This window comes from Glandiceps talaboti, chromosome 12 (assembly GCF_964340395.1).
Source record: "Glandiceps talaboti chromosome 12, keGlaTala1.1, whole genome shotgun sequence".
NCBI lineage: Eukaryota > Metazoa > Hemichordata > Enteropneusta > Spengelidae > Glandiceps > Glandiceps talaboti.
Window position 1 is genome coordinate 15,632,750 of NC_135560.1, and position 13,223 is coordinate 15,645,972.

Genomic DNA, 13,223 nt, shown 5'->3' on the forward strand with positions numbered 1-13,223 from the left:
AACAACCTTGTTCAATTAAATTAAACCTTGTTCAATTAAATTCAATTTCACCAAATGTTGACAACGCAATTTTTTTAAATCGTTTTTCTTGTACCGTACTTGTCAATACCATTCCAATAAAAAATCTAAACTGACAAAACAACGGAAAATATCTTTAAAAAAACACAATTCACGTTTAGTACTTTATATAGCCATCCATAAAGCAAAATTATGTCTATGTGGGCTTCTATAGTTCCAACATCATGAGATGGGATGCACATACGTATCTGAAAATGGGTTTTGAACAGTGACATGTATGCCTTGTGTTTTTAAACACTTTACACTTACACCTGTGATGATTGCACATTTCATATCTTCCGCTGTTTCTGCTTGAAAATATTTTGTCAACTTACAGTGGTGAGTTTATAAGCTTTTTACTCACGTGAACATACTTCAAGAAAACTACATTCCAGTTTGATGTTAACGTCAATGCATATCAATTGTCTTATGGCATTGTTAGAACTGTTGATTACATGGTAGGGATATCCTATGATGAAATACACGACTGGGTTGAATCTCAATATCTTAATGCCAGGTTTGAGTTCAGTCAATTGCAAGTGGTGGTTGAATATGTTTCAGTAAACAGAATACTACAAGTGTATTTTAAATATGCACTAAAAACTATCTATAAACCCAACATGTTCCCCTTTAACACCATTATACAGATGTTCTGTAGAATATCTTTGGATTTGAATATTTGTCACACACCCCCTCCCTCCAACACACACACACACACACACACACACACACACACATATACATACATACATACATACATACATACATACATACATACATACATACATACATACATACATACATACATACATACATATCAAATTCTTTTATTTCCAACTTACATGAACATAGCATGTACAGGTAAAGTATTTACATAATTCCTTTACAGAATACACACACAATACCTTGCAGGAAATCATACTGACTAGTGAACGAGTTTCTCTTGGTCACTTATGACAAACGTTCACGTGATATCTGGTTGTTATAGTACCTACATCTCAATCTCCAAATTTTGTAAGAACCTATTATTGAGCTGACACTACAATATTTGGTGATGGATTTGGAATTCCTTCTATTTAAACCAGCTTTGATCAAACCACTTGTGACTTTATGATGTACATTTCCGAGACTATACATACATACATACAGACATACATACATACATACATACATACATACATACATACATACATACACAACCAATCAAAGAAATCAACAAAACAGATATTTCATAAAAACCACCAACAGTGTTCTGGCACAACTGAATATACTTTTAAGCAATTTATTTCTATACAATGACCCAAGTTTGCAATCTTTGACCCAAAATAACAATTCCGCATCTAACCTAAAAATGATAATACTGCTCGGAAAATGGAACAAGCTGAGATCATAATGTTTTTCTTGGGTTACAATACTTGCTGTAAAACCTGCTTGCATAATGTTAACACCAATACATGACTATAATGGCATTAAAACCCATCTTCTGGCATTAGTAGCACAGTTGGTAGCATACTAGTTTCTTCCAGAATGGGCAAACTCTAAACATGTTTTTTTTGGCACATGAAAAATTTGCAAGAACGGCCATTTAGGATCTGTCAGGTACACTTAGTTCGGCAAACAATGCAAGACAGTAGACACTACTTGTAAATAAAATATTCAGTTAGCTCACTGTATTCAGTGCAAACGTTGTTGACACCTCCTCTCTGAAAGGGGTTAACTGATGTGTGGGGGCGCACTTCACAGACTAATCAGACCACCCCACTGAACTTTAATCTGTTATTTACATATCATGAAAGTGATATAGCCACTATACAGAGATTACGTCATATGTACATAGGAACTCTTGGTACACTTTTGCAAAGTAGAATGATGACAAGTTCTCTCATTTCTGGTCCAGGTCAAATCATACTCCAAATATACAATAGAAATCCCTCTACCTGCAATACTTAATTGTCACAATTGTATTTTACTATATAGTTAATAGCTGTTTTAATGTCTGTACTGCAGTGGGAGTATAATTGATAACAGAGCATTTTGTTTATACAGTGTAGTTGACATGACAGTCATCTGAGAGACAGAGACGCCCTACAATGAGTAATTATAAACTCACAGAACACAGAATAGGGTTGGTCACTACACTGAACCATATATGTGTTGGTGTATCTATAAAGAATTACTTCATTTCAAACATTTGCCTAATTTGTTCAACTTGAATGCATACACTTGGTATGTTTCCCTGAATGTGATTTGTTCAGATATTTATATCTCTATCCTATGGGTGGTATGTCCATAGGTAGTCTTGCTTGAAACTTCAAGCATGGTGCAGATGGTTATCTTGCGTAAATTGTTCTCAGTACAGCTTGTCTTAAAATGACCCCTTGTCTAAACATAAGCAAGACTGTTATCAATTACACTCCCACTATGTACAGACATTAAAAATGCTTGTAACTCTTACATGTTGTTGTTGTTGTTGTTGTTGTTGTAAATCCTATTTATTCGTTCATGCAAAGCAATACTGTATTTTGACAATTATTCTTATCACATTTTGTTTATTTTTCAGCTACCCGAGTTTTACCCAGTATTTTCAACTTAACTCATTCTGTAAGGGTTGTGGGCTTGACTAGTTCTGTAGAACTATTCCTACAACCCCCACCAGGTCCATGTAATTACTGATGTATTTGATTGAATATTCTTTGACTTAATTTAATTTATATATTTTGTTAATTTATTTGTTATGTATGTTTTTTTCCTGGTGAAATCAATAAATCAAATCAAATCAAATCAATATACTGTAAACATCATGTACAGTATTATGACTATAGAAAGTTAAACATAAATGTCTAGAATTCCTTCCTTCCAAAGTTGTCATACTTTCCAGGTGTCTGTACATGCAGCATTTCATTGTTTTACAGTCGGTCAATGATATCCCGGTTCCAACTATTACTAAAACATAGTGGTTCCTCCTTAAGTAACTCTCTCATTTTTTAAAATAAAGTTACAGTAAAGAAATATTTATCAAGGTATGTACACTCATTTAATATCAACTAATATACACCATCATTATTTGCTCTGTTGGCAGTCGCTATATCTTTGCTTGTTTCTCATATTGCACATTCCGCAAGTAGAGTGCTACTGGTAATTGTTGAGTGATAGGTCTCACTCTTTAAACAAAGTGTATGTCTCTTTAAATAATTGTCTTGGTCTCTCTGATAAAAAAAACAAAACATTTGGAAAATTACTCCTTCGTCTCTTTTTCCAAGTATGAGTCCTAAAATGTTTGATTTCTTTAAAACATTTTAGGATGAGTCCTCAGTTGAATCTCTACATCTCTCTTTGTGCTTTAAACAAATGGCAAGTCCTCAAATGACTCCATGGGTTACACTGTGAGTACTCCAATACTCCTTAAGTTTCTGTTTAAAGTGCGAGCCCTTAAATAACTCTACAGGTCTCTCTGATCTAAACAGTGTGATTTGTCATGTGACTACTTAGGTCTCTCTGCTTTAAACCAAAGTATGAGAACTCAAATGACTCATTTATAGATCTCTGTCTTAGACTTTGAACACTCAAACGGCTCCTTAGGTCTCTCTGCTACATACAAAATGTGAGTACTCGGTGACTCCTTAGGTCACTGTTATAAAGAGTGATGACTAAAGTGACTCCTCGGGGCACTCTGTTTAAACAGTGTGAGTATTACAAATGACTCCTTAGGTCTCTCTGTTCAACACAGTATAAATCGTCATCAGACTCCATGGGTCTCTGCTTTAAACAAAGAACGAGTACACAAATGGTTCCTAATTTATCTCTGTTCTGAATGCCATGAGTCGTTATATGACTTCTTAGCTTTTTAAACAGCTGCAGATATTTGTCTCTGCACTCTCTCCATCATGTTTTTTTCAATCTTCTTTCTTCTGAGGACAACCATACCACACGAACAGAATCCTACCACAAACATGAAACCTTCAAATGCCCAAAATATTCTCTCTTCCAACCAGCTGGGTCGTGGACAGCTTTTGTAAACCTCTGATCCTGATTGCAGACACTTGACTTTTTCTTTGAATCCAGTTGATGAACATGCTGTCTTCAAGACACTCTGAAAAGGAGAAAACATTCCATATCTGAGTTCAACAGCCACTTGAATCAGTTCCTTTCCAAAGTCATAGAAGAGTTAGTCGCGGTTACCCAGACTCTCGCCACTGGAGGCTCTGCCTACAAAGACCTCCCAAAACTAGAGTCTAGGAAAACTACATTCCAACTCGCCCGTGATGGAAGTAGCTGCTGGTGCAGTGCATCATGGGGAGTACTTCACATCCAACATTGTAGGCTGAATGATTTAGGTACCTTCGCTACAGATTATCACTGCTCAAGTGACTGATATATATTAATTACAACAAACAGGCCTCATAAGCCCATTTTTTAATGCTTGGAAGAAATTTACTGTGTGACTTTCATTGCGGGGTACAAATGTAGTTGGAATATGGTTTCCCAGACTTTCCTTTGGGGAGGTCTCGTAGGCAGAGCCCCCAGCAGTGAGTCTGGGTAACCAAGACTATAGAAGATTTTTTTTTCATGTAGATCAATACTTTACATCTAACTTACTACTAAAGTTATCCACCAAAATCAAGGTACTAATGTATGGCAATCAACACCAACTTTCTTACATTGCCTCAATCTATGATAGCGGTCCCCAAACCTTTGCAGAAGTTTTGTCATGTGAAAACCATCACGATCAAATGTAGGAAATCCCCCTCTAATAACGAGATTTCAAACCTTGATAAACACTGTCTCAAGACAGGTCTACTTGTAGCTCACAAAATAAAAATTTCTAATGCCAATCGTTTTGATGTTTTAGTACTGTATTGTGGTACAAATTGTGTGTATGCATAATTTTAAGAGTGTACACACTGACATGGTGACTATAGTATACATCAACAATATGCATTGAAGAAAAAGTGAACAAAAACACTGATTAATACCAAATGTACGAATACACATTGAACTCATAGACATGTATATCTTCGACTTACGAATTCAATTCCTTGACATGGCTTGCATGAATTTTCAACTACTGTGAAATCTTCTGTCTGCCAACATAACACGTTTTCTAGATTTTCTGGTTTGGGAAGAGAATTTTCTGCACAAACCACACAACTGTACAGGACACTGTTAAAAACAAACAAACATGGTCATGGTTTATTACACAGAATACAAATTTGTATGGATGGTAACAAGATCATTAGTACTTCATCAAGAATACTGTAACTTCATGGGGAAAAATACAGAAATATTTCCTTATTATTGATTTTACACATCCTCTGTACTTTCTCATTCTTCCATAGAATCTCCTAGGCCTCTCCACTGTTCTCTAAAGTTCAAGACAACACGCTGTACCATTGGATACCGAGTTCAATATATTAATCTAATTATATCTATGCATAGTAATATTGCAATGTGTCAATGTCAATAACACTTACGTTAAAAGAAGACTGAGTCCCACTTGCCAACTACCCATCTTCAACTCTCAATTAATTTTGAAGTTCGCACAACACAGTACATTATCGAAATGACAGTCTAAATGCATATACGTGTCATCTGTTCACACGTACATACGTACAGACAAATACACGAACCGGTGGACTTCGTCGTCGTACAATGACCGGGTAAATAGGTCGTCAGCAACTCACGGGATAAAAAAAATGCGGCTAACTCGTGATTGAGATAATCAAATCCCTGATTTTTTTTTGGAATTAAACGGTATACCTAGAATATTTTTCACACAGTTTTGTTTTGGTGAGAGCGAGTCAACCTGTTGTAACTACTTCCGGTGAATGCATGTGCGTTCGGTATTTCATCTCCTCGGGTTAGATTTTGAATAGCGCCAACACAGGCAATACATTAAAAATGTTTCGTTCCGGGGGACGACTGTAATTACAGTTGACTCTTGCGAGTTCAGGGGTTCTCTGAAAATGTTGATGCAACAAGGTCACATTTTCAAAACGTATTAATAATTTGTTCAAAGAAAAGTTTAATTATTTATGGTTTTCAAAATTCATTCTTTTTGAGTTATGTCATATATATGTATTAATAAACATTATTCATGTTATTGTGAAGTTCATGTTTCTTTAATGTATTTTGGAGGGGGGGGGGGGTAATTAAATCATTTAGAATAAGTGCACAGTTTATTTCATATTTTTTATTTGACAAATATCATATCTTGTATATAATTTACATATCAAGGAGCAGTGCAGTACATCAAATATGAATTATTTTGTTGTCAAATGTCCTTTTCCAATTTTGTAAAGGAAAATGTTCTCCAAAGAGTTTACTGTTCACCGTACAACATGCAATCACTCGCTCACTCACTCAGGTCACTATTTCACATTAAAAAATACTCTTGGATTTAAAAAAATGTTTTATTCAATAAGCATGTCTACTGCCTAGTGTAAATAAAGAGGTAAATATATATAAATAAATAAATATCTTGTCATAAGAAAAATGTGACCGTGTGTGCAAATATTCAATATAATAGAATATTCAACAATACATAAATCATCTATCAATGAAAGACAATCTATGGGTCTTAGTTCTAAGTACAGCTTGCTGTTCTAACTACTGTGTAAGAAGCAGCCTACCTGTAGACTTGAGAACGACTCGGAAACCAAGTGAAAATTCAAAATGTCAGTTAGGATAGCGGTATAGTGTAGCGATAGCCATTCTCAAGTCTACAGGTAAGCTATGTAAGAAGTTTTGGCAAAGAGTAATGTGCTTGAGATTAGTTTACTATTAGAATGCCAAGCTGGTGAATATCATGGCAGTGATAGTCTAAATGCTATCCATGGCTTCTAATCTCACGATCTCTCTATGGCCAGTGAGGGTCTAGAGGGTATATACTGAATATGGCATGCTGAGGGTTTAATGCAAGTGTGTACAAGGACTGCTTCTGCAGATTATGTGTATATCTAGTTGTCTGGTAATGTTGCTGTCAACAATCCACAAGAATACCAATGCAGTAATACTGAAGCATAGTGAGTAGTTTGTCAGCAATATGGCAGACCTGTTAGTATTGTGTATGACTTCAAAAAGAATTGGGGAAGCTGTGAATGGATTTATCTACTTGACAATCTTTCTAATAGTGGTGCATCCATGTCGATACACGGCACTCGGCATGTAACCTACTGGAGACCAGTGATCTTCCATGGTATCATAAACTTCCATAGTCTCCACAATTCCATAACTCTCTCTGTAGCCACCAAATACATAAATAGTGCCATTACATACTGTGACACCTGGATCGGTTCGACCAATCACAAGAGACGCTTTCTTTTCCCAGGTGTCTGTCATGGGATCGTAACAGTAAACGTCACCGCTGCCATCACAAATGACGTAAATATGGCCTCTCAGGGTCACAGCACAACATGCGGGCTGTTGAGGAGAAAGTGGACATGGAGACACCATTGTCCATTTGTCCTGTAGAGGACTATAGCACTGAGCTGGAGGAGGGTCTAATTCTGAGTAACCACCAATGACATAGATTTTACCCATGCACGCTGTGGCTGCAGGGTTACGAACAGCAAATGGCATTGGGCACACTTCTTTCCACTTCTCAGATTTGCCAAAAAAGTCAAATCTTTCAACACTATTGATTGTAGACCAGTCGACATCTTTTCCTCCCAGTATATATACATAGCCATCTAGAGCTACAGACCTGTGTGACCATCTCTCCTTCAGTAACGGCTGAGCAATTTGACTCCAGGTATTGTCTGACGAGTCATACATAAGACTGCTACCTCTCCGTGATAACACAATTATGTTATTGGCAATGGAAACAGCTGTTGCAACTCTGTCTCTGGAAATTGGAATATCTTCAAGATGTTTCCATTTCTTTGTAATAGGGTTGTAAGACTGTACTTGAGTTTCATTTCCCATTCCAGCATCATCACCTCCAAGAATAACTACCACTTCAGAGTAAACACGTGATTGACACTGCGGAACTGAGATTGTTTTCTTTGTTCCAATCATTGCTTTGCACTTTTGTCTCTCTGTCATCAAGGTACTGAGAACATCACCCTCTTTCAATATGTCTTCATTTTCGACAAACTTCTTCATATATTCATCAGGAAGAAAAGCAAATCTAACACAGTCCATAATTTCATGTGTGAACTGCAAGCGCGACTTTTTATCATGTTTAATCCATGCCAGGCATATTTCATAGACATCTTCTTCTTTCCGTACCTGTAGCTGACGTGATGAAATATAATGCTTTAATGAGTCATTCGACAGCGACAACACTTCTTCCTCTTGGCTCACGTCAGAGAAATTTTCCATTGCAAAACTCTCAGCTTTATTTTTCAGTGACATACAATCATGAAGTTCTGCAAATTGCTGAATGCCAAGACAATTGGTGACTTCAATCTGCCTCTCAAGATAAGCAGCACAGGCATCTTTGACAGCCAACACCTGAACCAAATTAGCGGTCTCCAGGAGTGATTGCACGTTATCATTCGTAATGTAAATTCTTGATGTATATATGAAATCTAAAATCAATGCAAATGATGCTGCATCCACATGGCTGAGATTAACTTTATGATCTGAACTTTCCCTGAATGTGTGATAAAACATGGCTTTGAAGTAGCTACTGCATGAGGCTAGTAGTACTCGATGACAGGGGAATTCTTCTTTGTCCACACAGATTGTCACATCTGTGAACATATCCTTTGTTTTCAGATCCAGCAGCCCTTGCAGAATTACTGAAGGGTGACTAGCTTCATAGAATGGATATCCATCCAGAGATACCCCTGCCATAGTCGACTCATTCACCTGCAAAGATCATATATTTCATTTATAACAACAAAAACTTATACCTGTAGTGGCTGCAGTATAGTTTTTTTTTTTTTTTTTTTTTTTTTTTTTTAAATTAATAAAAACAGCAATAAGAATGCTAACAACAACAAATTCAAATAAAAATAACATTTTCTGACTCTCTGACCACATTAAATCTCGAAAACAATAATCTCTTTGCTTCAATAAATTATTTTATACGGTTAATATGACCAGACTGCCAACCTTCCTTCTTACAATGGTAGTTTCTAGTTGCTGGTATTTTCCTGACAACCTGAGGAGGATCACAAGGTCAACTTTGAAGTTCATAAATGGTTTACACTGGAGATCCTTTAATTACAAACTAATCTATGTGAGAACATCGAATTATATTCACCTTCAAAAATCTGCAATTTAAAGTATGCATGTTTCGTATCTTTACAGTAATACTTACTCTAATCATACAGAACATACATGGTACAAACAGCTGACTCCGCTGTACATATGTGTAAAAAAATATTTACAGGTCGCACCCACTTGCGCCCTCTGTTGACGGAAATGGATTTAATGAGATGCATTGTGGGATTGTCCTTATTAATTTCAAGCCGCCGCCATTTTAGGTCAAAAGCGACGATTGGCACGTAGACAACTTGCAAATTATAAAGATGTTTAGAATCGCGCTTAGACGTCTGACTACCTCGGTTAGGCCTGTAGTAACACAAAGAGTGTATAGGCAATCACTTGGTAAGTGTGTTTCACATAGTGTTGTGTTCTACATGATAAGATATGTAAGCTTTGCCGGCATCGACATTTTACTGTTCGTGCCGGTTGGGAAGTGGGACAGCTCACGTGTGACAATCAAATAAATGTTTCGCTATCAGCATGCTGGTTGTCCACCGAACTTTAACTATAAACGAAATTAGAGTGTAATACTTATCGCGAAAATGGTAATGTATATTTGGCAAGAAAATTATAAATGTGAAATTATATCCGATTAGAAACGGTTACATCGTCCAGGGTTGTCCCCAGGGCCAAGGTCACTTTGCGATATCGCGATGTACATGTTACCTTACCCTTATGTCAAACCTCTGGGCTCCCCAAGCTGACCACTCATTTCTATAGCACAAGTCAAAACAGATGAAGCAAATATCAATTGTCAATTGCTTACCAAAAATTGATATCCAATACATTGTAGCTGCAGTAAGTGCACGCCAATATTCAGCCAAACTTGAAGAAACAGATGAGCAGTTTGATGCAAGATGGGAAGCATATTTCAACAAACCTGACATTGATGATTGGGAGCTCCGAAGAGGTCTAAATGAACTCCATGGACATGATCTCGTACCAGAGCCCAAAATTGTCATTGCAGCATTGAAAGCCTGTCGTCGTCTCAATGACAGTGCCATGGCAATACGTATACTTGAAGCAGTAAAGGTAAGTGTGCAAGAACATAGAATAGCAAGCTGTCTTATATAAAAGGTAGATAATTGTAGCAAACTTAGGGAGTGTGGGATATGGATAGGACAGGTTTAGACCCCCTATCATCATTGACATACACCTGATTCATATCATTAATTGTAAGTGGAACCCATTATAAAACCTTCAGGTAGTACCTACAAAGTGTCTCAAGTAAGGGTGACCCTATTTTACTTTTCCTGAAATGTTTCTCCTTGAAATGTACCAACTCCTAACAATATGCAGGAATGAGAGAAGGGGTAACCCAGAAAGACCAAAACAGATATATTTTTGTATACTTTAAATATTTTTACTACTATTACAGCATCCCTTAGTAACCTAGTGACAGTAGTAAAAGTGAGGCATCAGTATATGTGATTCACCATTAAGAGACCAGGTTGGTGAGAAAGTGAAATGAAATTCATGGACGATGGTGGCTTGAAGGTGTCGACAGTTATTATACTCTCAACTCTACTGGGCACATTTGATAGTCAGTATAATAACATACATTAATTTGAAAGAAGAGATCAAAATATCACTTTTAGTTGCAGTACATGTATATTGGTACATTCTTTTACTGCCTATGGAGATCAATACTGTATTTTTATCTTTTGTTTTTACGTATTGTTGACTCTTTTATTTGTGTCCTTGTTTATAAACAGTGGAAGGGAGGAAATAAGAGGAATGTTATCTACCCATACATTATACAAGAGATTCGTCCAACATTGGATGAATTAGGCATCAGTACACCTGAAGAATTGGGTCTTGATAAACCCTATCCACAATAACAAAGACATTTATGTGAGTATCTGTGACTTTTCAGCAGTGGTTCGTAATTTAAACCTTCTGAACTGAGTTGATAAGAAAAAGTGACCTATTAAGTTGATAACATTCTGCCTGACAAGTAAATAAGAGCAGAACATGGCTTATCTTTCTGACAAGACTATTCATAAGGAACAGTGTTCTCCATGTGGGATTTGCATGTAAGCAGGGCTCCTGCTACCCTATCCTGTTTTGAGAGACATTTCAAATGAATTTGCTCACCCCGGATACAAGAAGAACAAAAAGTAAAGCTCACTATAATTCCAGCCACAGTTACATTTTCTGTACTTTGGCACTACATCACAATCTGAGCTGTTTTTTTGTAACCAGAAATATAAAATGTTTCTGAAAATGTAATCACATGCTATCTTGATAACTCTGCCAACTATGAATGACTTAATGTAGTTTTCTCCTTATTTTTCTCTCTCCAGAAATAGAGCTAGAGTCGTCCTGTATTATATAGACTTGGTGTAAAAATGATGGTGCCCAAGTACTCTTGTACTCAGGAAACAGTTCCGTGGAAGCTGTTATCTGTCCCATTGTGTTTGCTTTAAAAAAGTATAGATTGCTCAGTTTGTTCTGTTTGCATGAAACAATACCTGTGATTGACATTTTTTAGTGTTCCAGAGTGCAATTTTGTAGGGTACGTACATAACAATGTTTTGTCTGGATTCTAACATTGTGATTCTCATCTGACCAGAAATATAACACGCATCATTTTAATTATTTTTCGTCTGTCACTCTTCTGTTTACAATTATTAATAACAGTCCATTGGAAATTCAATATGACATTTGTGGAAATGAATAAAAAATTAAAAAATTTATGCTTAATATTTTACACCATGATCAATGTTTGTCTGTTTGTTTGTGAGATACCATATTTATGTTACAATGTCATCAATATTGTTAAACAGGAATGCCACTCCAGCATTTTCAAAAAGTTTTGTGTTGTGGAATCATTTCATGATTTCAGATCACATGAATTTCACGATTACCAAGAATCACCAAATTAGATCTTTTATTTCATCTTCAGTGCTCTCAGTGATCCATCATTGTATGATTCATCATCTGAAAGTACTACAGCACTTAGGAGTCATGAATATTCATCGTTCAACTAATACATATGCATGTCTGCCAAGTCCAATGAGGCAACAGTGGATCACTATGTAAACAATGAAGGTGAAATACCTTTTCAATTTGTGTTTCTTAGTAATCACACAAAATTAAGTAATTTGCTCATGAGTTCCATCTAAGGGTTTATAACTTGAGTATTATATTTTCAATCAGATCTCAAGCAATATATTCACTGAAAATTGTTAAAATACCAACAATTCGACATGCTACATGATAATAAGCAGTTGATTTTATCTATGAATCATCAGTAGTATAGTAACAGGTTGAAATCACAATCGCAGTAGGGGCACTGATTTTAGGATGGACCCAAATATCAATTTGATGTGGATTTTGTTGTACAATATTATATGCACAGTTGCACAAATACGTTTACCCATGTGTGACTGAGTGTATGAACCCTGTTGTTTTCAGTGTAAGTGTTTCAGTTCTTCCTACACTTTGTCCATTGATGATTAGATGGCTTGCAACTGAGTTCTCAATAATATTGCCTTCTTCCTACTGGTTCAACCAAAATCAGTTTCTGACTAAAACAATTATTACAAGTTGTATTTTACATTTACACAAAAATAACCCTCCCTACAGTACTTCAGTGAAGACAACTGCAGAGCCATCATGAACAAGCAAATGACATCTTTCCCACATACACACATGCTCTGAAGTACTAAATAAAAAGAACAGTAATTTCCATAAATAGCAGATTTAGTGACAGGTTTGAGAATAGAAAAAAAAATTCTTGTCGTTGCATCACTTATGACATTCTCCTGAACAGAAACTATTCTTTCTCCCTTTTTTATGGCCTAATGTGTACGATTTTGTCACCAGAACGAAGTGGGTGCTGATGAAAAATGCACAATATTTTCATGTTAGGAAAAGTCCAAGTTTTACAATAACTGAGTTAAAGAGGGGCTTGAGAGGAGTGTAAATAAATGCAACGGTAGTTT

At 36.2% G+C, this 13,223-nt stretch overlaps 3 protein-coding genes across 3 annotated transcripts; 1 reads left to right on the top strand and 2 right to left on the bottom strand.

Moving 5' to 3' along the window:
• Positions 1-1,356: 1,356 nt before the first annotated feature.
• On the bottom strand, positions 1,357-5,862 carry LOC144443376 (protein JTB-like). The gene is made up of 3 exons (XM_078132842.1): positions 5,529-5,862; positions 5,082-5,217; positions 1,357-4,147 (listed from the first exon to the last, which is right to left on the bottom strand). The coding sequence occupies exons 1-3, from the start codon at positions 5,564-5,566 to the stop codon at positions 3,902-3,904; spliced, it is 420 nt and encodes a 139-aa protein (XP_077988968.1). The 5' UTR covers positions 5,567-5,862; the 3' UTR covers positions 1,357-3,901.
• A 1,022-nt stretch (positions 5,863-6,884) lies between these two features.
• LOC144443801 (kelch-like protein 24) lies at positions 6,885-9,357 on the bottom strand. The gene is made up of 2 exons (XM_078133350.1): positions 9,269-9,357; positions 6,885-8,871 (listed from the first exon to the last, which is right to left on the bottom strand). Exons 1-2 carry the CDS (start codon positions 9,341-9,343, stop codon positions 7,165-7,167), a joined length of 1,782 nt encoding a protein of 593 aa, XP_077989476.1. The 5' UTR covers positions 9,344-9,357; the 3' UTR covers positions 6,885-7,164.
• Positions 9,358-9,481: 124 nt separating this feature from the next.
• Positions 9,482-11,127, top strand: LOC144443460 (cytochrome c oxidase subunit 5A, mitochondrial-like). Its single transcript, XM_078132943.1, has 3 exons — positions 9,482-9,615; positions 10,067-10,305; positions 10,989-11,127. Exons 1-3 carry the CDS (start codon positions 9,537-9,539, stop codon positions 11,112-11,114), a joined length of 444 nt encoding a protein of 147 aa, XP_077989069.1. The 5' UTR covers positions 9,482-9,536; the 3' UTR covers positions 11,115-11,127.
• The last annotated feature ends 2,096 nt before the right edge of the window (positions 11,128-13,223 follow it).